The 26,099-nt window shown below is 47.1% G+C and overlaps 1 protein-coding gene across 1 annotated transcript in view; it reads left to right on the top strand.

Moving 5' to 3' along the window:
• LOC128728816 (disks large 1 tumor suppressor protein) overlaps nucleotides 1–23,591 on the top strand; it is a 36,069-nt gene extending 12,478 nt beyond the window's left edge. Inside the window, exons 5-18 of the mRNA XM_053822463.1 lie at nucleotides 11,612–11,644; nucleotides 11,719–11,994; nucleotides 12,066–12,417; nucleotides 12,517–12,709; nucleotides 12,787–12,862; nucleotides 13,589–13,726; nucleotides 13,808–13,956; nucleotides 14,048–14,306; nucleotides 14,478–14,580; nucleotides 15,780–15,827; nucleotides 18,496–18,642; nucleotides 18,724–19,006; nucleotides 19,084–19,175; nucleotides 19,253–23,591. Coding sequence (XP_053678438.1) covers nucleotides 11,612–11,644; nucleotides 11,719–11,994; nucleotides 12,066–12,417; nucleotides 12,517–12,709; nucleotides 12,787–12,862; nucleotides 13,589–13,726; nucleotides 13,808–13,956; nucleotides 14,048–14,306; nucleotides 14,478–14,580; nucleotides 15,780–15,827; nucleotides 18,496–18,642; nucleotides 18,724–19,006; nucleotides 19,084–19,175; nucleotides 19,253–19,359 — 2,256 coding nt within the window. The 3' untranslated portion in view covers nucleotides 19,360–23,591. The remainder of the gene's footprint in view (nucleotides 1–11,611; nucleotides 11,645–11,718; nucleotides 11,995–12,065; nucleotides 12,418–12,516; nucleotides 12,710–12,786; nucleotides 12,863–13,588; nucleotides 13,727–13,807; nucleotides 13,957–14,047; nucleotides 14,307–14,477; nucleotides 14,581–15,779; nucleotides 15,828–18,495; nucleotides 18,643–18,723; nucleotides 19,007–19,083; nucleotides 19,176–19,252) is intronic.
• Nucleotides 23,592–26,099: the final 2,508 nt, after the last annotated feature.

A 26,099-nucleotide genomic window follows, 5' to 3' on the forward strand; every position in this document is an offset into this window, starting at 1 on the left:
ATTTGTTACTCGCTACTTTTCGATTCTACCTCGACTATCTGTAAGGTAATCGTACTTTACAAGCACATCCATCAACGATGTCGTCTTCCAATTACGGCGAATGCCTTCCGACCTTCCAACCTCAGCCGCAAATGTTCAACAACGTTAGATAATAGAAGGTCTTCTCTAGTAATGGAGGTACTTCCGCTTTTTCGTTCCACCCACGCTAGTGCGTCAGGCAGAGTGCGATATCGTCGTATCGCCTAATCGATAGCACGTTTCTTCGTTAAAGCATTCCTTGACCGCGACTCATCGTCCTTCAGGTTCATTTGTCAAGGTGACGTGCAACATGCCGCATCAGTCAACCCAACCCAGGCGAACAGCGTGCCGATCGGTCAGCTCATTCCACCCCGTTCGTAAAGCATTAATCGCAATTGAATGTGAGCTTACTCAACATAACCGGGCTATAAAATAAAAGCACGCTATTCCGGTGCATTCCAGCTCCCGGCGCAGCTCCTGCTTGCTCACGGTCCGGCTATAAGGATGCGGAAACTAAACATAAAACCGAACCGAAGCAAAAAAAAAAGGCGAGACACCGAACTCATCAACGTTGATTGCACGCTCGGTTGAGTCGGTTTATGGGCCGCAAAACGTTCGACGACAAGTGCTTCGGGTTGGAGTAGAATAAAAAAAAAAGGAACAGAAAAGAAAAACAGCAACTGCACCCCGGCAAGATGCGCATCCTCCTATGTACGGTGGAGACATTTTACGATCCTTCGCCCAACGTCCGCCAATATTTCCCACAGCTTCTGCCCGCCATCCCTGGAGCCACGAATCTTTGTTCAATTATATTTGTGCAGTGACGTTCACGTCCACGTTCCGCTGCACCGAGAGCTGGTATTTTTTACGGGTGTGTTTAAAGTTTATTGTCGCCGCTTCGATGGTCCTTTTGCGGCGTTATTGCAGTTTTGCGACGTGCCACGTTTAACCGGACAGTAGCCAACGCTGGTGTTGCGGGTGAACCGAACGTCAGAACGTTTCTTCGAGCCACAATCGGTCCGTAATTGGTGTGCACAATATAAAACGATCGCGCAATGATTTGCGAAACAGCCCGAGAGATGGTGTTCAAGGGGGGTTTTTTGATTTGTGCTAGCGTTTAAACAGGGGTTCTGAGTTGATGGTGCTTTAATATTAGCAACCAATCGCTGGGGGAGCTGAAGGCGATTGTTTCAGCCGTCATGTCGCCACGAGCTCTCTGTCAGTGTGCGGTGTTGATTAGCAGCGTGTTATCAACACCGGAATAGAAGTAATACGTTTGCTTTGGAGTTTATTAAAAATAAACTGTCACATTGCATTATTACGTTTTTGTTGATCATTAGCGTCTGATGTGTTAGGAAAGAGAGTGTGTGTGAGAGAGAGAGAGAGAGAGAGTTCGTTCTCTGTGGTCGAGAGATCAAGAGAGATATTTTCCCTTTTTACTGCTTCTCTAGCATCACTTTCGACTTTTGGACATACGTCAACGTCATCTCGCAATTGACTCGTGAAGTTTCTCACCCCACTGTCAACCGTTGCCCGGAGACAAACATTACCGACATGATCATCTGTCTGCCTACTTGGACATGATCAGTTTTGCTTGTGTACATCATACACCGTACCGACCGTAGACCGTCCTAATCCCCGAACCGCAGCTTAGTCCTTCACCCCGGTACAGGTACCCCATACCCAAGGTTTGCGCGACTACCTGACCTGCCTCAAGGGGTGAATGTGTGTATGTAGACCGATGTATGGCTCAGTCATCAGCTGTGCCGTTGGCCTTGAAATTTACGCAGACAGGTAGTGCGGTTCGGGACACCCCTTGTTCTTTGCTTGCTTCTTTTTGTGCTCTTTCTTCGACGGTCGTAGGAGGCTGTGAGGATGTGTAAAAGCGGCGTTATTGAGCTGGTTGTTGCTGACAAGGTTGTCGGTTGCTTGATGTGAATTCTTCGCCACGTCGCGTTGCACTAAATGGGGTGCCTTTCGGACAACGTTCGACAGGCTTTTAGGGACTTTAATTTTAAGGTCCACTTTTGAAGGCTCTCTTTAGAATAAGGGCTTGGATTTTTCTTTTCTGCATTAACACACACTTGTAGCTCACGATGTATGGCCGAACTCACGCCACCAGGAATGTGTGAAAACGTGATCACGTTCACGCTCGGTGTATATGCTACTGCAAGAGCATAAAATTATCACCCTAACCGTTTATCTCGGCCCTTATCTGTTGAAGGGCGTGCCGTGGTTTGGCTGCTCGGTAGCACAAGTGTGAACGAGTACGAACACCCTGCAGCTAGCCATCCAAAACGAGGTGTCGCAATTCAACAAACGGTCGTTTCAAACACGCACTGCAAACCCTACCGGTGCCAGATGTTGGCCAATCCACCCGGATGGTGTGTGTGTGCCGCTCTCTGGGTTTCTCCGCACGGGATGGGTTTAAGGTCGGCACGGTGGTGAAGGTTCGGGACAGAAACAACAACAGGCAACTTGCAATAACTAAAGCGTCACCAAAAAAAACGAGCACAGGGAGAAAGGAACATGGCCATGTGCTTGAAAATAACCGCACACACGCACGAAACAAGGTCACACGCGGGGGTGGAACCGATCGAACGGATCGAACGAATTTATTTCGAGTCGCCTGATGTCATTCCGTGTGGCTAAGCTGCGCAGACTGCAACCGAGTGGCAAAGTTCACCTCTAAAAATGTTCATCCAAACATTTGCACGCACGCTCCATTGCCTATAGTGCCGCGAGCGCGCGCGCGAGAGAGAGAGAGAGAGAGAGAGCGCGTGTACACACAAATCACCGGCTTGAGCCGCTCGACCCGCGGCTATAAACAACTCGATGGCACTCTCACAAGCGGTGCGCAGCGGCCCTGGAAGGCACTCACCAGCGACGCGCGGCCATCACGCGACGTACCAAGACTCGCGTCAGCTCGCGAGCAGGCACTTAAGTGTTGAACCCCGTCGAGAGCGCGCCGGCTTCTCCAGGGCCTCAGTGTCCGTGTCATTCGTGTACCGTGCGTGCGTGCGTACTGAGCCCAATGTCGGGCTGTGTGATTGTTTCTTTTTTGTGTGTTTTGTGTTAATTTCCCGCACCGTATTGGAGCCTGTTTCGGTTTGGGGTCGGTGTCAATTTTGTGGCTCGATCTGGCGCTAGCCAGCAAATACCAGTGTGTGTGTGTGCGTGCGCGCGCGTGTGTGTGGCGATGGGAGTGGAATTTCGTGATGGGGGAAAACATTTCGCCTGACGTTTGCCGCTGTCAAACTGTCGATGCTCGCGCAGATCGGTGGCGCTCCTTGGCAGGACGAAGGACATCGCATGCTGCCGTTTTTCCCGTGCTCGGCCATCATCTTAACTTCATTCAACTTTTCCACCCAACAGTGTCACGGCAGGAGGGGCCGATTATGTGCTGGCTCGCGCGTGTGTGTGCGTGTGTGTATGCTTTTGAGTGGCGGAGGAGGAGGACCTCCAGGCAGGGCGAGAAAGCCTTTTAAAGTTGGGCGTTGGTACACTGACGACGTCGTCGCTGTCGGGGTTGGGGTTGGGCTTTATCCCTTCACACCCTGCACCCGCCCTTGTACGCCGTTCGAGTGATCATGGGGTCCCGTTAGGGATGAGTGTGTGGGAGCAAATGAGTGCAATTGGGTTTTCCTGGAGAGGATCGTGTGGGATGGGGGGGAGTGGCAAGGCGCTTCCGGTTGTGTTGGTCATCGAAGGGTGGTGCGAGAGGGAGAGAGAGCGGCATCTTCTAATCGATCAATCCGGGCTACTGCAGCACACACAACCCGTGGTGAGAACCATTGGGCATGTGTTGGTATGTGCCTCTTGCAGCACTCACGCCAGCCGGGTTCCACGGGAGTGAGTGCTCGATCGCGCCCGACCTCCCTACCCATCCCCTCACCCTCTCCCACACTCTTCGGATCTTTCACTCCTCGAGTGTAAATGACGGGTGACATTGGGTTGCAGGGGTGGCGAAGCAGAAATGCCGGCAAAGGGTTCCGCTTTGTTTTGTGTGGAAAAAGGGGCTCGCAAGACGGGAAAAATCGGCATGTGGTGGAGGGTAATGTTATTCAAAGACCCCGACTCATCTCAAGGGCGCAAGCGCACACGTTACACCCTTCTGTTGCGTCCCTTTTGCGAGCTGCCATCGCCGTGGTGTTGGTGTGTGCATACTGGAGTTATTGCTTTTCTCTTTCTCTCTCGCTCTCTCTTGCCCTTTCCTTGTTCCGGGGACGCATTTCCACACCCTTCTGGAAAGGGCCCAACAAAAACGTAAGGGCCTTTCAAAACACACCAAGCGAAACGGTTCACTCACGTGCACTCACTCACAAACACACACACGCATGCTCGTGACGGTTTCATCTCGAAATGGAAATTGTCAACCACGGTCGGGAAAATGCGCGACATTCTCAGCCTTCCACCGTGTGGCCCCATTAGCTTCCTCCTGCCCAGTGCGTCCGTCTCTAATGGCATCGCGTAGTGGCCCAGGGAGAAGAGCCGTCATTAAGGAGCCGCCGGGCACGGGTGCATAAAAGCAGCAGTTAAATAACCATGCACCCTTCCTTCAGCGTTCGCTTTTGTGCCCCGTTCGCTCGCACAAATGCCGCCGCGCACATATGGCACGCAGATGCGCGAGCAGCGGCTTCGTCTCGCTTTAGCGCATGGTAAAGCACGCAACCTGAGTGGCCGCGTGCATGAGCGTGCAGAGCACAACCGTTGGGCTGGGTGCGTTGGAATGCGGGCGCGTGTACGCAGCTTGAAAACACTCACCTATCTCGCTCGCTTGCTCGCTCGCCCAACCGTGTATGGTGACGGCCTTTTTTCGGGCCAAAGTCACCCGTCCGCTTTCGCCGTGCGCGGGTGACGACGACGTCGGCGACAACACACCGTCAGCGTCATTCATGGAGATGACGGGGCCTCGTTGCGTGCGTGTCCGTGTCTAATCGGTGCGCGGTCGATTCGCGGTGCGTTGCTGTGTGCATGCGAGCCGCTTTGGAACGCGCGGCACTCACCCGTGAGGTGGTGGCACTCACGCGCTGGGCCATCAAGCGCCACGCAGTAACGGATTCCGGTCGACCGGTTTTTTTTGCCTCTTTTTTTTCTTCTCTCGCTTGCACCCGGCATTGGGGACCTCCCAGCCTTTTTTGGGCCGCGTCATCCCAAGGGTGGAACGTGCAAAACAAAACAAGAAGAGCAAAATTGTGCTTTGCTTCTCGGCGAAAGCCCGGTGGTGTGGTAAGGTTTGACGCGTGTCTAGTGGCCGAAACACTGGCTTGCTTGAGGATGCAAATTTGACCGATTGTGCGGGAATTTGGTGGCAAACGGCGGGGGTTCAATTCGACAAAATGTTACCTGTACACTGACTCGCTTTCGGCTAACGATTTTCCTTGCCAAATTTGGTCACGTAAATGCACGCTTTTCTGCCTAACAGTTAGGTCCCAGGCTGGTTCCCAGGTATAAGAGAGTAGGAAGGTTTGCGCTTCCCTCGACCGCGGCAGTTATCGCTTGATCAATCAACCTTTCTCGTTGCCGTGTGCCACAATTCAACCCGACCTGCTCAGCAATATCAATCAACCAACCTACATCGGAGCTATCAACCTATATGCATTATTAATCAGCCACCCCCGGGAAGATAATTTCGCCGCGCAGCAACAGAAGAATGCGCTAAAAAGCCGCTTTTATTGATTGCACCGTCCAAACGAAAAGGCTGCGTGCGTCAGCGCTCGAAGACGGTACGCAGCTTGCGAAGCGTTTCATATGTCATTCGGTTTGTTTTGATAAACAATCTGTTGTTTCAAAGCCGAATGAGGCTGTTTTTCTCGGTGGAAATCGTTACCAATTTTCATCACGAACACGGCACATAATTTCAAAGCTGAACAAACGAAGCGAGCGAATCCACAGGACTCATTCCTCAGGCATGCTCACGGAGCTCGACAGTGTAATCCTCTTCTTCCATTGCAGTTGACCCACGCGGCGTGCGCAGAAGAAAGCGAGCTCGTTTCATGCAGGCAAACGATGGCAAAGGATGAGTTCATGTTGCAGAAGTAACCGACGCGCACCAAACTCGGTCACTGCCGATTCGGCGTACGTGGATTGTTGTTTTTTCGGCACCATTCAGCGGATCTCGCGAGTATTTATAGATTCCGCGATGGTGCCTTTCGCAATATCGGCTCGTCGTCAGCGGGCAGGAAAAGCCAGGCGAACGGCTTGAGTCACGCACGAACCCGGCTCGTATCTCCTACTTCACGCGAGTGCAAATAAGCTAGCTTTATGCAGGCTCTATTGCAACGGAAACCGTACCGAACGGTACCTGTGGAATAATGCAACCGAGGACAATCGAAGGAACAATGCATTGAAAGAGCAACATTTGGCTGCAAGTTGTGAATTGATGCAAATGCAGCCATTGATTAGCTCGCATTCACGTGCATCAGGTACTCGTCATCCTACGGATGCCGAACGGTGTTCGAACTCAACCCTTTCTGTTAGTGTGACAGAGGGAAGGCGTCTGTGGAATAATGAGATGCAACGAGTGCGATTGCATACGCATGCCAATCGTCGTTACTGCACACTTGCTTGTTGTGCTCGACAGAGAAAACTCGATAATGGCTTTGTGTGCCCGCGTATCGATTGTGGGCCACCAATACTGCCACGTACGATATCGTGCTATTTATGCGGCGCGTTGGTAATTTCCGGATATAAACGCGTGCCTCCGTCCGATATTAACGGCATTTCAATCGAATTCCGGTTGGCTCTGGAATGTTTATGCCACACCTCGCCGATGAGGTATTGTCTGGGAACACTCGGTAGCATTTGGTGCCATTACGACCCGATCGCTTATCGTGCTTCCTAGAACGGTTAGCTGTCATTGAGCGTGAATTTCGCTCCAATGTAATTTTAATCAATTCTGTCCTATCTATAGCTCGGCTATGGCGAAAGGATTGAGCGCTGGCTCTCAGATATTCGAGCTTTGAGGTGGTCTGACTCAGCTTAGCCGGGAAACATTATCGCTATTGTCTGAAGTTAGACTTGCCTCAGAGCCGTGCCGGCGCTGTTCTGCTCCATGGTTCCATCATTCATTATTATTTTCCTCACTGTATGCTGGCTTTTCCTTATCGCTGACCTTTTCCTTCGTCCGCCGCAGTTACGCTGTTGTTTTTTAATCGTTCATTCATAATGTTGTGGCCGTTTTTTGTTTGTTTTATTGCTATTGACATTTTTTCATGAATGTTTGTTATTGTTTGGTTGTTATTGCTATGATTGTTGGTAGATGTTGTGGCGATTGATCGTTGTTTGGTCGGAAATTATAAACTTGTTTTGAATTTTAGCAAACAGTTGTGTGATGCGAAGCTTCGGCAGTACTTTTGAATTTTGAATTGTTTCATGATTTTCTTGCATTCAGTCATGATTTGAAGTACATTTGGTTATGAAATAAATTTTGAACCATTTGAGCCAAACAGTTTTGTTGTTTGACAGGATAGTTGTGTTAATATAGTCACGGGGAATGTTAAACTCTCTTCTTCCCCTTCCATATTTAGGATCGACACTATCATATCAGATTTAATTAGTCTAGAATGTTCATGAATCGTGTAAATCAAACAATCTCCGTCCCGCGTGCCACAATCCATTCGATTTATCTGACAATTTCAATTAACTTCCCAACAACGGCAATACCAACCTAAATGCATTATTAATCGATCAAAATGATAATTCCGTCACGAAGCAAGAGAAGAATGCAATACAAAAATGGTTTATTGAATGCATCGATGAAAAGAGGCTGCGTGCGTGTTAACGGTTTAAAACAGCACGCGGCTTGAAATGAGTCACACATGTCATTCGGCTTGCTTCGATTAACATTGTGGTGTGTTTCAAAGCCACAGGAAATAGTTTCTTTGCGGAAATTGCCAGCAATTTTCCTCTATAATCTCAAACCGTTGAGCCGCAACTGCATCGCCATACGACTCAACATCAAAGACGAGTGAACTAAGCCACGTTTCGCAGATGTGTTTGTTTCACTTGGCGAGCGAGGTTTTTGATGTTGTAATCCTTTTATTCCATTGAAGTTGAACCATACGGCGTGCGCAAAAGAAAACGAGCGCAGTTCCTGGCAAAATGATGGCAAAAGCTGAGATAATATTGCCGCTGTAGGACGAGCGATGCGCATCGAACTCGGTCACTGCCGAGTCGGCATCGTAGATTTTCTATGTTTTTATTTCGGCACCATTCAGCGGATCTGGCGAGTATTTATAGATTCCGCGATGGTGCCGTTTGCAGTATCGGCTTGTCGTCATCGAGCAGAAAAAAGCCGAGTACTGAAGTGACTCACTGGCAACCTGACGCGATATTATGGTTTGCCTCATGGGGGTTGAAAAAAGGGGCGTTTTACACATGTTTTATACGGATCAAGATGTTCGCCCTGATGTTGATTGGGAATGCGCTGCGATAGCTGTACGGTTGAGGGTGGAATAATGCAATTGTCTCGTAGATAAACGAAGGACTGCGTTCCATGGGGTTTATTGATCGATGCACTGAAAGGGGAGAATATTTATCGATACATTGATCAGTTGCTCGCATCGTTTATGTTGAGCCGACTCCAGCTCAAAAAGGGCAGCAAGCAAAAGCGAATTTATACGTCGTATTATTCATTTATTTATTTATTTATTTGGTGGTTTGCTCATGTGAGTGTTTACTAACTTTGAAACACTGTTGTTCGGTTCATTTGATTTTGTGTAATGAAATTGAACGTTTGCGATTATTCTGAAGAATGTGCTTAACAGCAGAATATATCTTAACGGTCAGCTCGGGGTCGTTAGCAAAAAATGGAACAATCTTTATCATTTTGCCGATTCAGCCATGTTTAAAATCTATTTTTGATTACCCTCCACCTGAATTCCCACCAATGGCCAGAGTCTGCGTGTGCCATAGAGCTCAGTTTCTTCGCGTTTTTGCAGTTTCTGCGCGCGCTCGAATTTTCTTTCCTGCTAAATTTCGCAAAACAATGCGCGATCCGTTCCATCTTCGTTCGTTTTCTCGCCATTTGTTTTTCTCTTCTCCTCCCAATTGTGTGGTGTGTGGCATGCCCGAACGAGTGCCTGCTCGACGACCTACTCTGGGCTTTGCACTACAACGAATTAAACATACCGATAGGAGGTGGTAACATTCCTCTTTTAAACTAGAACGCCAACCAATAACCAAATCCACATCAACATTGTTAATCTCTTTCCCCGTTTCCCTCCCCGGACGTGGATTGTGCATTTCCGTTTGTCTGCGTGTTTTAATGTTATCCTTTTGCTACATTTGTTTTCTTTTATTTTTTCTTTAACACCAATTTTCCTTCTGGCTACAGACGCAAGTTCCTTGTGCGGAATCCAAACCCATATCAGCCCGATTTCACGCCAAATTGATTTAAAATTTCTTTCTCTTTTTTTCTTCTCTTTCCACCCGGCTTAATTTCTCTCTCCATCTCTCTTTCTTTTTCTTTTTCTTTCTCTTTCTTTCTCTCTTCCTCACATATCTACAACTTCTTTTATTATTTTCTCACATCTCGTTTCGCTTTCCATTTTCCTCTACATTTTCTTCTCCCGTTTTCGCACGTCTTTTAGGTGACTATCGTTTGAGAGCGTAGCCCCTTACGCAATCCGGCGTTCGGCAGGCCATCGGCCCTGACGCGATTGCTTCGCCCGTTGGCCTCTGGGCCCGGTGCAAGAAACGTTTCCCTTTTCATCGGCACATGAGACACGGCCAAAAAAGCTCAATGGAACGGCGCAAAACCGATGGAGCCCAGTAGGGGTGGGAATAATTTTATTTTTGTGGTGGTGAGAGGGCAAAGGGGAGTTTCACTGGGGGCGAGAATGGGATAGAGAGAACGAGGGAAAATGAACGAAGCGCTTCGTGCTGCGATGAAGCGGCATGCTGGGGCGTGGGTTTTAGCCAGAGGAGGGTTGAGTTGTGGAATCTTGGGAAGCGCCGCTAGCTTTAGGGCAGTAATTTTGAGTCAACAAAATCGACCCAGCCCGGAAACGGGACCCGGTCGTGGTGCAGATAAGCTGATACTCGCAAACGAGCCTCCCGGGAGCTTCTTTGTCGCTGTTTTCCACGACTGTTCGATGTTCGATTTTCGCTTCCAGCTCGAGCGAGCCCCATTTTCCGGCGATTTGTGTTTTGTCGAGCGTACCATTCTTTCGAGCTTTTCCGATTGTGTGTTTGGGTGGGGGAGGAAAAACTAGTCGTGACACTGGCACACGATGCGTCAACCGCGGCACCGAAAGCCTTCGAAAACTAGGGAATAAAAAGCCCCACCGAAGGAAGGGCGATTTGTTTGAATGATAATAAAAAAAAGCCACCCACTCCCATCGCCACTCGCGAGTGAATTTTACATTGTTGTTGATAGTGTCGCCATTAGCCAACCGTGGTTCGTCGTTTTTCTCCATTTTATGCCCCGTTCACGATGACGAAGTTTTGCTTTTTGTTTCCCCCCTATTTAGCCAATAGTTTCGAGTTTGGCTGAGGAGCATCTTTGTTGTTTAGTGTTTTTTTTTCTCTCCGTTTGTGTCGTGCTCGTTGTGACATTGTTATCCCCTACTCATATATTAAGCGTGCGTTCGTTTGTGTGTGCGTGTGCGGAAGAGTGTATTTAAGGGCAAAGTGTAATTAGAGTTTAAGCAACAGCGAAAGCAAAAAAGTGCAATAAAATCGAGTGAGAGAGGGAGAGCTTACGAAAGAGAAAATAATAAAAAATATAAACCTAATTTGCATCCTCCATTTTGTGTTGCGGGTCTATAGTACACCGGTACTAAGTAGCACGCCGGGTGCGAAAGAGAACAAGAGCTTCCGCTAGGCTCTTTCACGCACACGCAGACTGGCATATTCAGATGCGCGCTGGTGGTTTGGGGCTCCGGATGTTCTCCTGGTGAGCCGGGTTTGCCGTTGTTTAATTAAAGCATCGAAAGATTTCATAAAAAGGACACCAAAGTCACCGACATAAAGAGACATTCGAGTGGCTGAAAGAGAGGGGGAGAGAGAGAAAGAGGCGAAGAGAGAGGAGAGAGAGAAAAAGGGAGAAGCGAAAAGAAACAAATTATGACTACGAGAAAAAAGAAACGTCAGCAGGACGGCGGTGGTGGAGCTGGAGGTGGAGGAGGAGGTTTCCTGAAGAAGGTTTCGTCCTTATTCAGCCTGGACACGGTACAGTAGAATATTAGCAGTAGTTGCATACCTAGCGTTAATAGTAGTGTGATCGTCAGTAGTATTGGTTTGTACATTTAATGTCATTTTGTTACTTGTTGCAAGTGTGCTTGCTTTAATGATACATTCGAACCTTTTAACAGCTTCCTTCTTGTTCATGTCCTTGAACAAAGATTTATTTTCCTTCACACGTTATAATTCAGAATCAAGCGAAAAACATTCGAACTGTTTGAAACCAAGCCGCAACTAGATACATATTTTCATTGATATAGATGGAAGATTATTTGATCCTTAACGTGTCCCTGATTAAATGAATTAAGATGGTTGTTTCGCGTTGCTACGATGGAATGAAACAAGGGTTCTAGCCCATATTCGGACGTACTATAACTCATATTCTACCTTTTATCTCTCTCTTCAGGTTCCAACATCGAACGCGAATGATACGAAGCAGGTGAGTACGAAAATGTCTTCCAGGAGGCTGTTTCCAGAACTTCAGCTAACGAGTTGTTCTTTGTCTCCTCACAGCTGAATGGCGACTCACCGTGGGAGTACGATGAGATAGCCTTATTGCGTGGTTCGACCGGGCTTGGTTTCTCCATTGCGGGTGGCACCGACAATCCGCACATCAACCTCGACGCCTCGATTTACATCACCAAGGTGATACCTGGTGGAGCAGCACACGTCGATGGAAGGCTGCAGGTGAACGACTGCATCGTGGCAGTGAACGAGGTGCGAGTGGTAAATGTGACCCATGGGGAAGCGGTCGACGCGCTCAAGCAGGCTGGTGACCGTGTAACACTGGTATGTGATGACCCTACGTGAGCTTTCCCTCGGCGTTCGCTCAGATCTAACATCCTTATGTACCCTTGCAGCACATCCGCCGGAAGCGACCTCCAGCCCAGGCACCGAAGCTGGAGGAGATCGAGCTGCTCAAAGGCAGCAAGGGTCTTGGCTTCTCGATTGCCGGTGGCATCGGCAACCAGCACATCCCGGGCGACAATGGCATCTACGTGACGAAGATCATGGAAGGCGGTGCAGCTCACATTGATGGGCGGCTCGCCGTCGGGGACAAGCTGATCGCAGTCCGAACACCGGACGGAGGAGAGCGCAATCTCGAGAACGTGGTGCACGAGGAGGCGGTCGCGACGCTCAAGGCGATCACCAACCGTGCCACGCTGATCGTGCAGAAGACAAACATCCTGCAGGCGCTCGCCAACTCGATCAGCAATCTGAACTCACTCTCGACCAATGCGATGAACAATGTGGGTGTTAGCATGGTCGACCACGCCTCACCGGATGCTGGCGGTGGTGGTGGTGGAGGAGGAGGAGGAGGAGGAGGAGGTGGAGGCGGAGGCGAAACAGGAGGAGGTGGTGATGTCGAGATGTCAACTGCGAGGTCACACTCTCCGGCGTTTGGGCTCGAGAACAGCTCGTCCCGGTATGCGTCCTCGAACGTGCTCGAAACGGGCATGCCAATTGGTACGCCGCGTGCTGTTAGCAGCGAGGACATTACTCGGTAGGATTCCGATCGCCCATGGAGTTGTAGGATGCCAATCTCTCATGCGACAATTTTCCTATTTTCTTCTTTCTTAGAGTACCACGCACCATCGTCATCCGGAAGGGAGCATCCGGGTTGGGCTTCAACATTGTTGGGGGCGAAGATGGACAGGTATGCGACAGGAATATGCACAGGAGTTTGTTATAAGCTGACTTTTCTTTACTAAGACATATGATATGACAGGAGTTTAGCATATATACCTATTTTCTGATAATGATTACTGTTGCTATTCTAATGTAGTAAAGTATTACCATTGTAAAAGGCTATAGATTTCTCCCACTTTAGATGTATAATCAAATATTCTAGAGTTTAGTTAGTAACGATGAAAATGTTGCAATGCTACGTTGTTTACTTCTACGCTATAGTGGTCATGTCGTAATCACTATTCTTTTTCACGTACTGAATAGCAACGTCGGCTGTTAGAATTGGAACAAATACTAACATTTATTTAACCCTATTATACATCTATAAGATGTCTGATTTTTTTACGACGTCATACTTCGGTAGCACTATATGGATAGGCTAAGGAAACGCTAAAGAAACATTCAAGCGATTCTTCGATTCAAACGGAGTGAACTTTCGATGTGTTCTAATAAGCGAATATGTTAACTTTCTTTAAACCGATTTGAAGCGTTTTGCATCCCTTAATCTTACCCCATTTGATTGCAAGCTTTTCCAACATCAAATCACAATCATAGGCGTGATTCGTGCACTCTAGTAACCGTGATTGCTGTGTGCAATTCACGAACCGTTCGCAAACACCAAACAAACTACGTTAAGGACAAGCAGCAGGCAAACGCATTAAAGCATCCGTCTCATTGTCCGTTTCGTTTGCAGGGAATCTTCGTTTCGTATGTGCTGGCGGGTGGAGCAGCTGATCTAGGTGGAGAGCTAAAACGTGGCGACCAGTTGCTCTGTGTAAATGGCATCAGCCTGTCGAACGCATCCCACGAAGATGCCGCTCAGGCACTCAAGGTAGGTCCTCTTTCACAGCTTCAATAGGTCCTTTTTCACGTTGACACTAATATTGGCGTTTTGACGTTTTTTTCTTTCTAGAATGCTGGCGGTACCGTGACACTGGTGGTGCAGTACAGGCCAGAGGACTACAACCGGTTCGAGCAGCGCATCCAGGAGATGAAGCAAGCCGTGGCCGCAGGCACTGGCACACTGCTTCGGACGTCCCAAAAGCGTACCCTCTTTGTGCGGTAAAGTGTCCCGGAAAAGGACGACCTGCGAACAAGATACTGATCCACTATCCCCCCGATACTGATTCCTCATCTCCTCTTCCACTTCCAGAGCGCTCTTCGATTACGATCCGAACCGGGATGATGGGTTGCCTACGCGCGGGCTCCAGTTCCGCCACGGTGACATCCTGCACGTGACGAACGCCTCCGACGACGAGTGGTGGCAGGCGCGACGTGTGATCGGCGAGGACGAAGAGGAAAGCATCGGCATCGTACCGTCCAAGAGGCGCTGGGAGCGCAAACAGCGAGCTCGCGACCGTAGCGTCAAGTTCCAGGGGCACGCCGGTGCCAATAACAACAACCTGGAAAAGGTACCGCCGGGCGAGGAGGTGAATGTTCCTCCGTGGGTCCTCTCCGGACCCCCGGGTTCGGGTCGCGCAGTCCCGAACGCACGCGAAGTCCTTACTGACGTGGGTGTTTTTCTTTCTATTCTTTCTCTTGCTTTTGGGGTGTCCTGTTTCGTTTGTGCCGTGCTGCGAAAGGTTTCCACGCTCGATCGGAAGAAGAAAAACTTCTCTTTCTCCCGCCGGTTCCCGTTCATGAAGAGCAAGGACGACAAGAACGAGGACGGGTCCGACCAGGAGCGTAAGTACTCCTCTTTCCTGTGCTATTTCCGCCTTTTGCTTCCTTTCCACTACTCCTATCCCCACGTGGTTAAGCTCCCGACCGATTCGATGTGATCGTCCTGTTTCAGAAGGACTACACGCTGTATTTGTATTTGTCGTGCACCAACCATGTGTGTGTGTGCCTGTGTGTGGGTGTTAGTTAGCTTGCTGGTGCGATGGCACTCTCGCTTCGTCCTTGCACCTTCCGGCCGTCGCCCCACTCCCTATTTGCATACTATCTACTCCCCAGATGGTTTGTTGCATTTAATTTAGTTTCATTTTTTTTCCTGTTTCGTTTTATATATTGTATCCTCCTCGTCCTTCTGCACACATGCCCACACTGCCACTGGCGGGATCCATTCTATGTGTGTATATGCGAAATGCACCGGCGGGGACTTTCCCACGCATTGTACGTGTTGCGTTCTGTGTACTATGTCCTGCCGCGCGCTGTGTCCGTTGTTTCCCATCCCCCTCAACACCACTGTTTTCCACCTCGCACACCATCATCATCACCAACGTCATCAACGTTCCTCTTTCCATTCGGTGGGGGATCCGTGCAGCCAATGGTAACCTGTGCGATCCAAATCATCACGATTCCGAGCAGCGTAAGTTTTTGGGTTTCTTCACTACTTTTTTTTCTATCACCTTTTCTGTGCTCTTTTCCCGCTTTCCTTTTCTTTCATTTCTTCCCGCCTGTATCACGTGTTGCTTCATTCCGTTGCCCCCTCCAACCATCATCCTTCGTTTGGTGTTGGGTGTGTGTAGCGTGTGTGTAAGCTGCGTGTGTTTAGTTTTAGTTTTCCGCTCAAACTCGGCTTTTCCTCCGTGTGGGAATTTTTCTCCGGGGAGGAAGGTATGCTGCCGATTGCGTTTCAATGCACTCCAGAGTCTGATTCGCTGGCACCAGCATGTGCCCCGTTTATTTGTACCGATAGTACTGCTGGTAGAGGGTTTGAAGGTGCCCGTTTAAGCGATTAACTTTCCAAGAAACGCTCGAACCAGCACGTCATCCCCAAAAGCGGACAGCTCGTCCTGTGCATCCTGCATTCCTACACCGTTTCGTGCATCCTCGTTCGTTCGCCAGGAGCGAATCGAGTTTATCTCTCACTCTCTGCTCTCAATTCTTTCATCAACCGTATGCGGGAATACTCTAATCGTCATCTCCCGTCCATTTTACAGCTTTCATGCTTTGCTACACACAAGAAGACGCTAACGCCGAAGGTAAGTGTTCGACGGTTTCCGATAAATCTCGCTACCGATATAAGTATAGTTTTCTTTGTGTTATCGACTCCGTTTGTTTTCGTTTCTTACGCGTTTCGTTTTTAGATGTTGGGTTTCTTTCTCCTTCCCCCTGTGTCCTTTTCTCTCCACCCCTGATTTTCCCCCAAAATCGGTCCTGATACTCTTTTAGTCGGTTTGGTTTTGGTTCCTGTCATATAACATTCGTGCGGTTCCGTTCATTCTACAGCGTACTAGAAAAACACGCGCAAGCCTCTCTGCCAATTAGTCTATTTTATCAGCATTTAGGTTTTAATCCTGTTTTATTACGTTTCATTTCTCGTTTTGCGAGACTTCGAGCAAGCAGCAGAAATCGTACGGTATCTACAATGTCTATCCTTGTTGCAGTGATTAGAAAAGGACCTAATGCCAATACGCTCTTTTGGCACTTGATAGTAGGTTGAAGGGCTAATGTGTCCCTTCGACTCGTTATAAACAACGACGGCAAGACGATGTATGCATACTACTAGCAAGCTCTTATTCTAATTTCGGTGCAGGTTCTGATCCGAGGATGTTCACCAGCGTATCCTACCATCTTTCGCCGGCTATGGGTTACTTTCCGCTTGTTGGTGTAAGCGCGAACCATCGTCGTTCAACATTTTGATAATTGAAAACAAGAACAGCGCTCATCTCCGCCTTAACTGCGCCCACTAGGATCGAATCGCATCCATTCCGTTACAGTTTTTTTTCACAATGTTTTTCTTTCTTTCGATTCGCTTCGGTTTTCCATTGTTTTTCTTCTCTCTTTGTTTCATTCACGCGGTATTTTTGTTTCGCTTTCTCTTAGTGCTCCCATCTATGGCCATTTGCTCCTCTTTCTTTCTTCTCTTTTTCTCTTTCTTTCTCTTTCTATCTCTCTCTTTCTACATATTTCTGTATCTCTTCTTCCCGTCCAGGTGGTGGTGAAATAATCTACCGCGTGGAATTACCCGATATGGAGCAGATAACTCTTATCTACCTGGAGAATAACTATGCTGACTGTAAGTCTGCCGCCACCGACGCCGCTGACTCTCGCCCTTTTCTCTCTTTTCGCTCCTATTTTCCGTCCCCATGTTTTTTTGTTGAATTTCTATTTTCTGCTGTACTGCCAACTCTTGGTATTATCTCTTGTTCTGTAACATGGCATTCTGGTTGTTGTTTTTTTACAATTTCGCTCACTTTGATCATTCTCTTCTCTTTCTCTCTCTCTCTTTCTCTTTTTCTGCTTGTCTGTTGTCTTCTCTTACGTTTCCGATTTCACTCTCGTCTGATCATCGTTATCCATTCCGCCTTTTGATTTCAAGCATTCCACTGATAGTTGGTTTAGCAGTTTAGAAGTATAAACAAAGTTCTAAGAATCACACATTATATCGCTCTCGATTATGTTCTACCGTCTTGATTAAGTTCACTCACGTTCACTATGCGGATGTTTTATTTTATTGATCTTTTGTTGAATAACTCTATCTCGTTCCGGTTCGAGCGTGGTTCGGTGTTGCGTTTTGCTCGTGGTAGTCGCTCGAATCCGGCCTGCACCGTCCCTGTTGCCGCGGTTTTGTGAACTCCGTGTCCGATTGCTTCCCGTTGGAGTATGCATTGATCCCCAATTTACCTCTTTTGGGGCAGGTTGGTTGCCCACATTATCGATTGGATGTTACAGGGAATCGCTTTTCTGTTATGTTTCTCCCGCAAGCTGTGTTGGATGGCATTTTCGCGGCCAGATCTTCACCCACATGGTCCAATGTGTTGCTCGCAAACACTGCACCGTTTGTTAGAGGAATGAATTTCGATGTTAGTTGTGTTTAGTGCATGTGCAGTCAGTATTGTTTCTTCATTTTCGTTTTAGTGCTTCGTTTGCATGCTGCAGAGGGCCTGGGTAAGGTGTAGTTTTGGACATGTTGGTTTCGGGGACGATACCATAGTCGAGAGGGAAGAATTGGCTCATCCATCGTTGGGTCAAGATGCAAATGAAAGGGTGATGTGTGAGAGAGAAAGAGGACAGAGACAGTCATCTGCACAGATGTCTCGTTTTAGGTGAAGGATCTCGCAGCGTTAAGCTATCACCAGTCTGGAACAGAAGTAGCACTATTAAATCTTCCCGATTCGTGCATAAAATGAACATATATTTATTGGCGTATAAGGCTTGCAAACGGCTCTTCGTTCGTCTTGACAGCTGCTCGCTGATCGTTTACCAAAGGACAGCCTGCGTATCCTTTCTCCTCACACTTTACGCCCGTACCCGTCACCTGTCCACGTTCCGTTTCGGTTCCGTTCTACTCGTTTATCGTCCTGCTGGCCGTCGCATGTCGTTTGCCCTGTTTCTTTATCGGATGCACTACCCTCTCGGTTCGATTCGTTGCGTGTGTTCTGTGTGTTGTTTCATTCCATTCCCGTTTCAATGTACACGTTTATTTGAACACACATTCCTATGTGTACCACACCAAACGTCGTCGTTTCGTTTGAGACCCGACAAGTGGTGTACGAACATGTCATACACCCTAAGTAACCCATTATAGCACGATTGGATCACCCAAGGATGCGGGCTTATAGGGCTCAGACGGGCGTTAAGATTTCCATCGATTTTGTCACATTTTCGGCTAATCCTTGCGTTTATATGCGTTTCTCTTTTCCCATCGCACAGCGGAGGAAAATATCTTATCGTACGAGCCAGTGCAGCGCCTGCAGATCACCTACACTCGTCCTGTCATCATCTTAGGCCCACTGAAGGATCGCATCAACGATGACCTGATCTCGGAGTATCCGAACAAGTTTGGTTCGTGCGTACCGCGTAAGTGATCTTGCAGAAGTAGAATGCTTGATATGTTTCGTAACCTTTAGTTAATGTTTCTATTTTTGTACCTATTTGCAGATACTACGCGCCCGAAGCGTGACTATGAGGTGGACGGACGGGATTATCACTTCATCGCATCCCGCGAGCAGATGGAGAAGGACATCCAGAATCACCTGTTTATCGAGGCGGGCCAGTACAACGACAACCTGTATGGCACGTCGGTGGCGTCGGTGCGTGAGGTGGCCGAGAAGGGTAAACATTGCATACTGGACGTGTCCGGAAATGCGATCAAGCGGCTGCAGGTAGCACAGCTTTACCCGATCGCGGTTTTCATCAAACCAATGTCGGTGGAGTCGATCATGTACGTCTAGTTTCGGGTGATTGGGCACGGTGTTCTCGTTGTTCGTATTTTGAGAACATGATTTATCTCTCCTACAGGGAAATGAACAGACGGATGACCGAGGAGCAGGCAAAGAAAACCTTCGAGCGGACGCTAAAGATGGAGCATGAGTTTGGCGAATACTTTACCGGTAAGCGGCACTTCCTGCTCTGTTGGGCAGCACTTCGTCTTGCTTGTGACACTAAAATGTCCTTCCTGTCATTGCAGCCATCGTGCAAGGCGATACGATCGAGGAGATCTACGGCAAGGTGAAGAATGTCATCTGGTCTCAGGGCGGACCGACGATCTGGGTGCCGTCGAAGGAATCTCTATGACCGCAGGCAAGCATCACCTGGACGCTGCCACCAAATATGCGCGCCCGGCCCGTGTCCCGCTCCGGCCACCATTGACGATGATAAAGCGGCGCTAGGAAAACGGGGGCGACGTTGGGAACAGGACGAAAATAGAAAGAATCGAAAGAGAAGAGTCATGCAAGGAATATATTTGAAACAAAAAAAAGAACAAAAATAATAGCAAAAAAAGTAATTAGAAACCGACAGGAATAGGAAAAGAGTAAAGTGTGGGGCGTCTGCTTATCGCGATCCACTTACGAGCGTAATACGTATTAATATCGATGAGCAGCGCTCCCAAGCGACCGAAGAATTAAAAGGTGATTGTTTGTTACAGTGAAACAAACTATACAAGGTGCACCGGAAGGCGAACTGGTATATGTATCATTAAAAACATGTATCGCGACGATGGGTTGAGAGGTTCCGAGTGGTTGTCCCCTTCAGCCTACCGAGGCTGGCGGGACTATCGATCCGCCAGAGTTAGACACTGTTACTGAGTTGAGTATAGATAGCAAATAGTGGAGAGACAACCCTCCCGATGGCCTGACGGGCATGGCGTTGAAGAAGACGCCGAATCTAAAGGCGTACCAATGCAAAGAAGCAGCTAGGGGTGGTAGAGCGAGACACGAGCCGATGGCAAGCAGGAACAATGGGGATTTTGGGGAGGGTTAATAAGGGCAACAATATACTTGATCGTATTTATATCGAATACTAGAATATCTACGGCAAAAAAGGGAGATTTGCGAACGTGTCAGAAATGGAAATATGGATGTATTTAACACGATTAAAACGAAGAATTGATGGAAAGATGAAAAGGGAACGTTGGTTGAGCGAGGTAGTATTTGGGTTCGAGATGCGTTAAATTTGCAATGTTGTTGGAAGCATGTTGCAATGTGTTGAAAGGAAGAACATAACGCTAAAACCATTTTTGATAGATCCTTGGATGATCGAAAGAGATGATGAGGGTGTTTTTGCTATAGATAGCAACTAATCGAAGAAGAGAAAATAAGAAGAAATAAATAGAAAAAAGATAATGAGATAATGAAAAAAGATGAAAAGAATAGGAAGGAAAAAGGAGTTGGTGAAAACAAATGGGATAGAAGAGAGTAGTAAAAAAGAGCAGAAAGAAAATCGAGTAAATCCGATAGTAGCAAATATGTTTCGTATGCTTACCCCTAGAAATCAGACGAGGAATGTTGTTGTTGATTAAAATATGTAATTAATGATTTTTTTAAATTTGAATAATAATTTTATTTTAATTGTACCAACGTATTGACTCTCGAATGTTACAAAGCCGCCCCGCTCTTGGAGGTGTTGATTTGCCGTTCGCAAAGGGTCAGGTATGGTGTAACGAAGGGCAGATTTATGTTTTTCTCGCTGTTCACAACTGTTCGAAGCAGGTCCGTTCACGTTTAGCTGTTTCGCGGTATTATGGTGTTGAGCATTATCTGTATTTTTATTTGTTCTCCTTCCGGATGTTTCATTAAGGCAGCTCTCGTGCACGGCAGGAAAAAAATACTGGACGTTAAATGTTTGTTGGCGAGAAGAGGCTCTCTATATACTGCCATTCGCTGTTTGGGTGGCTAGCAATGATAGAGACAGAGAGAGAGAGAGCTAGAGCAAGAGAAAGAGGGCAAATAGTACCATGAGTTTTTGCACGTAGCTTGTTTTTCGAGACTGTGAGCGAGGCAACCAGAAGTAGCAGACTAGAACCCTTATTGGATATGCCCTACGGCTGCAGTAGGTAACAAGAAATGGTTGGTATTTAGAATCAAAGATTATAATAATATTGCAACCCCTTTCTAGCAGATGGTACCCGAGGTTTAAAAGTTATGGGCTCTACAAGTGCAGAAAAGTCAAAAAAACTCACTCAAGAGCCGTCGTGATGCGAACGGTGTGTTAGAAGTGTACATAAGCATTCAGCATATTTAACTCTATAGACTTTCTCTTTGGGTTCACTGATCAGTTCTCTTTTTCTGGTTCTACTGTCTCTCTCTCTCGTCCTCTAATTCACTGTGAGGCGCCATTTTCGATAGATGGCCTCGGAAAGGAGAAATACGAGTCATACAGGTTGGTCAAAACCACCTTCTCCTATCGTCTCCTATCATCACTCTATCCTCAACCTACACCTACCCTGGCACGTATACAAGAGCAGTTTTTTCACCAACACCTCCTCCTGCGGACAATCAAACCAACTCTGGCGCGGGTGCGGCCACTCATGCATGGAACCGGACACCGAATGCCAAAACAAGAGCAGTATTGCAAGTGGCAACAACTTTGACCAAATTTTACTCATCCTGCCAACCTTTTCCACCATCACCACCACCAGCAATTCCGCCCCACCAGGACTGTGTGCCAAACTGAACGTGGAGCGCAAGGTTTACGTTCACGATCCACAAGGAACCAAGTAACGCCTGGAACGAATGAGCAAACGCGTCCCGCCAGCCCGCACCCGTGCCATCCTTCACCGTCCCGGTGTTTTCCCGTTGCCCATCCATCCTATCCGAACACCCGATTGAGGCCACCTGCACATATATGAGGAGGCGAGAAACCGTTCACGAGGGGCTGCTGGTCGTTAGGGGTAGTTTCGGAAGCTCTGTGAGACAGAGTAGACACTAAACTAGCTAACCAAAAAATGATAAACGTGAAAATGTATTCAAAAACAGACGCGGAGAAAACGCAGTGAGAAAACGTGCACATATGCAAATGATTCGCAATACACACCCATTCACCTTACACGCGTACACACAATTCATTGTCAGAGCATTATCTAGAAACTAAAGTACACTCGAAAGCGAACCATGTAAGAAGAAAAAAAGTGAAATATAAAAATGTGGGGCGCGCAGCTCAGTAGCATAGAGTTTAAAGTTGTTCCCGCAGTTGCATTTTGGTTTCGCAGATCAGCTACGTGGTGGAGCAGTACAACAGTAACAACCATTGGCAAAGCTTGGTAGAGCCCATAGCAGTTGTATCCGTGAGGGCGAAATTTAAGTGGCGGACGGAGAATGGAGGTGATCAAAGAAGATGAAATGACAGAGAAGCGAAGGGAACGATAACTAAATTATTCTAGTTGGCGCGCGTAAAACCAAAAAGCAAAACAAAAGCACAGTAACAAAACAACAACAGCAAAAAAATAATAAAACCAAGAAAGCAAAGCAAAAAATATAGAACAAGATAAATGAATTAGGAAGCTGCCTTACATAAAATCCCATTTTTTATAGAATGAATTAAAACCAAGCAACATCAATACATTGACGTTAGTTGACCGTATTGGAGTTTGGCCAACGAGTAAGAAGTGTGTGAGCTAAGGAGAATGATAGATCACAGTGGGGAAATGAATAAAAAACGACCATTAGATGCCACTAGAGGTCACCACAGTCGTTGCTAATCAGCACTAACTGTGCAAAGCAGCCCATACAAATACGAAGAAAGATAAAATTTAAAGATGCCTGACGGTTATGGAAGGATTAAGGAACAGAGGTTAAAACGAAAGGAGCGATAGTGAAGGAATAAATTTGAGTAAAACCATATGATGGGAATCTGTCTGCTATCGTGGAGATGTTTCAACATCACCGCCATGGAAGGCCTCTGAAGTGATGGTAATATGTCAGCTTTTAAGGTCGCGCACACATACATGTATGAGTGTGTGTGTGTGGGTATGTGTGCATGTAAGCGATTTGTTGGCGACTATGGTACTAGCTTAGCCCTAACTGTCGACCCTAATTTATTACTACCTGTAAGACTATCGGTGGGTGCGCGTGAACACATGTGTGTGCGTATTTCCGTTTCTCAGAACAAAAATCACAATCGCTCGTCCTTACTCGATCGCATAGCTCATGTGCAGGACATTAGTGAAAAAAGGGATGACACACTCACACACACACATATAAATATAAATAGAAAACAAAAAGAAAAACCCGTTACAGCATTATATTGTTGATTGAAATGTAGATCGTGTAAGAGAATGAAGTAAAGAAGGAAAAATAAAAAGAGAGAAGGAGAGAGAGAAAAATACAAAGCAAAGAGAGAAAGATAGTGAACTACACTAAGGCAAGCAGTAGCTAGCACGAATTCGAACGAAATGAAAGCGTGAGGCAGAGGGTTCGAGGTTGGTCGTAGCTATAAAGTAATAATTGCGCCAGTTCTAAGGCAGATGAAAGTAACGGTTTGTTTAAGTATTGTATTGCAATAAAACGTGACAGTTGGTGCAAAATAAAGAGCATGTGTTTTCATTGTTTGGAAAGAAATCTGCAAGTTGTTGATGTCGAATACCCGATCGGTTAACAGGACACCTACCTTATACAAGAGTATCAATTATCCTTCAACGCCAAAGCACTAAATTTGGTCACCTGTGCGAACAGAACTTGCAGGCTCATGATGTTTCTATAAAACCGATTCAAATGCAAGGTGACGACTATCTCACAAGTTCGGATCCTCGACATATTCTTTCCTATTTAATTCTCCGGCCAAAACGATAAAAAACACGTACACACGGATGGAGTAATTTTTTACAGGAGGAATGTGTTTGGATTGATTTATTTTCGCAGCGATTTTTTTTATAACGGTTATAAAACATTTCATAATCTTAACAACGTCTTTATTTTTTTTTGTTTGTTTTTAGTTCAAGTGTTTCTCCTGCCTCCACTCTGCTCTACTCTGCTTCGTCTGTTTCTTGTTTGCTGGGTTACTCCTTCCGCACCACTTCCTGCTTCATTTTCCTTGCTCTCACTCGCTCTGCCCCTTCGATTCGTCTCGTCCCGCGGATCCTCGCTTCCCCGCGCGGGACCCAGAAGAATCCCACCCACTGCCACGCGGGCCCATTCGCGATATCCTGGCGTATTTCTAATGTATGCGTTTCGTTTATAATTATTTTGGTTGGCCTTCTTTCGTCGCTCTCGCAATCTCGCTCTCAGCGCTCTGCTTCGACCATGTGACACTTTTCTGGCCGTTTTTCCGCTAAAGTTCCGGTTCCGGTACGACCCCAGGGCCACTCAGGGAGGAGGGGGATTGTTTGCTACCAGCGTTGGGTAGGCCCACATCCGCTTCGTTTCCGGTTTCTTTCTGGAAGCAGCGAGCGCCAAGCTCGCCAACTCGAAAGCGGGCAGCTTCTAGTTGAGCGGTTTCACCACCTGGTAGGAACAGGCTCTTCATGAGGCGGAACATTACAAATGTGCTCCAAGGATGCTGTGCATGCTGCATTGCCTACCTTTATGCGCAACACTCTGACAACGAACAGCAAAGTACGCAGCCAGCTACTCCGCAGAGCAGCAATACGTCCGGCAAGGGCAACGACCTTATCTGGCGCCAATACTCGCCCCCTTCTCCTTCTCCTCCCGACCTTCCTCTTCACCTATCTTCACAAACCAACTGCTTTGTTGAAACCGCAACCCTGCCCTGACCTCTTCTCGCCCCATGCTCGTGCCTTTCCGGTATGTTCCACGCGCCGTAAGTTTCTCATCTTCCAACCTTTGCTCGGTAATGGTAATTATAGCGAATAATAATAGTAATATTCTTAATCTTTCCACCTTACAGTGGGCGATCCCGCGCGCGACCAAATGTCCCATTTTGGTTTAGTTTTGGTTTCGTTTTGCATCGGGCTTTCCTGTTCGTGTGCGTGTGGGTGAGCGTGTGGTTGTTTGCTGTTGTGGCTGTAGGTTTCTACTGCTTCGGTTTCGCCCGGAGCGTCGATAGCGTTAGACTATTTATACAATCCTATTTCACTTACCTAGGGTTGAGAAAATGTGGTGCAGCTTTCTTCGCCACGAGGCTGCCTCGGTGTGCATGTGTGTGTATATGTGTGTGTGTATGTTCGATGAACATGATCTTGAAGATGGGTTGTAGACGGGGGAGAGTGGAAGGAAGGGATAGGAAGGGAGTGGGAGATTGTGTGATGTTTGTATGTATTTAGTCTCGTCCTTCACATGATGCTCCGGTGTTGACGCCCTGCTCCTCCACTAAGGACCCTTCGAAACGCTACGTCGGATATCGCGCATCTGCTGACAGCTGGACTCTAGTCGCCCATCTATCCTCTTCCTTCCTTTCTTATCACCTTTTCACTCTTCCTTCTGCCGGTTTGTCACCGCTGGTTAGTCCAATTTTCGATCGGTGTTTGTTTCCTTTTGTTTTACTTTGTTTTGTTTGTTTCTTTTTTTTTGGTATTTGGTTTGTTCGTTTATTTTATCTTTTTTTTGGTATTTTCTGCAATCTTTTTGCTGCGGTTTTGTTTGCATTTTCGTTTAAATTAAGCTAATGAAGTTCTTAAAAAGCTTACTTGCCAGTTTCTTTTAGTTTTTGTTTTGCTTTGTTTGGTTTCTTTTCGTTTTCGTTAAGTTTTTTTGGTTTGCGATATTTATTTATTTATATATATATATATATATATATGTATATATGTATATTGGCTTCATCGTTCAAAATTGTCCGCCTCGTGCTGTTTTTTTTTGTTATGCTTTGGTATGCGTTTCGGGTTCACTCGCACCTCTCCTCACTTCCCTCCCCTCCCCCTCGCCTATAGCGTTCTGCCAGCCCCTAAACTAATGCTCGCGTTTATGCTTCCACCGATCGTGTTTGTTCGTTTTCACTAATTATCTCAATTTCTTTAGCCCTCGCCTTTGCATGCCGATCGTTGATTTTTTTTGTTACACTTTCTTTATTTTTTGGTTTGTTTTAGCTTGATTTGACTAACCACATTTCCGTTGATTTCGTTCGGTGTCATTCACGTACTTTCT

Source organism: Anopheles nili, chromosome X (genome assembly GCF_943737925.1).
Source record: "Anopheles nili chromosome X, idAnoNiliSN_F5_01, whole genome shotgun sequence".
Lineage (NCBI taxonomy): Eukaryota > Metazoa > Arthropoda > Insecta > Diptera > Culicidae > Anopheles > Anopheles nili.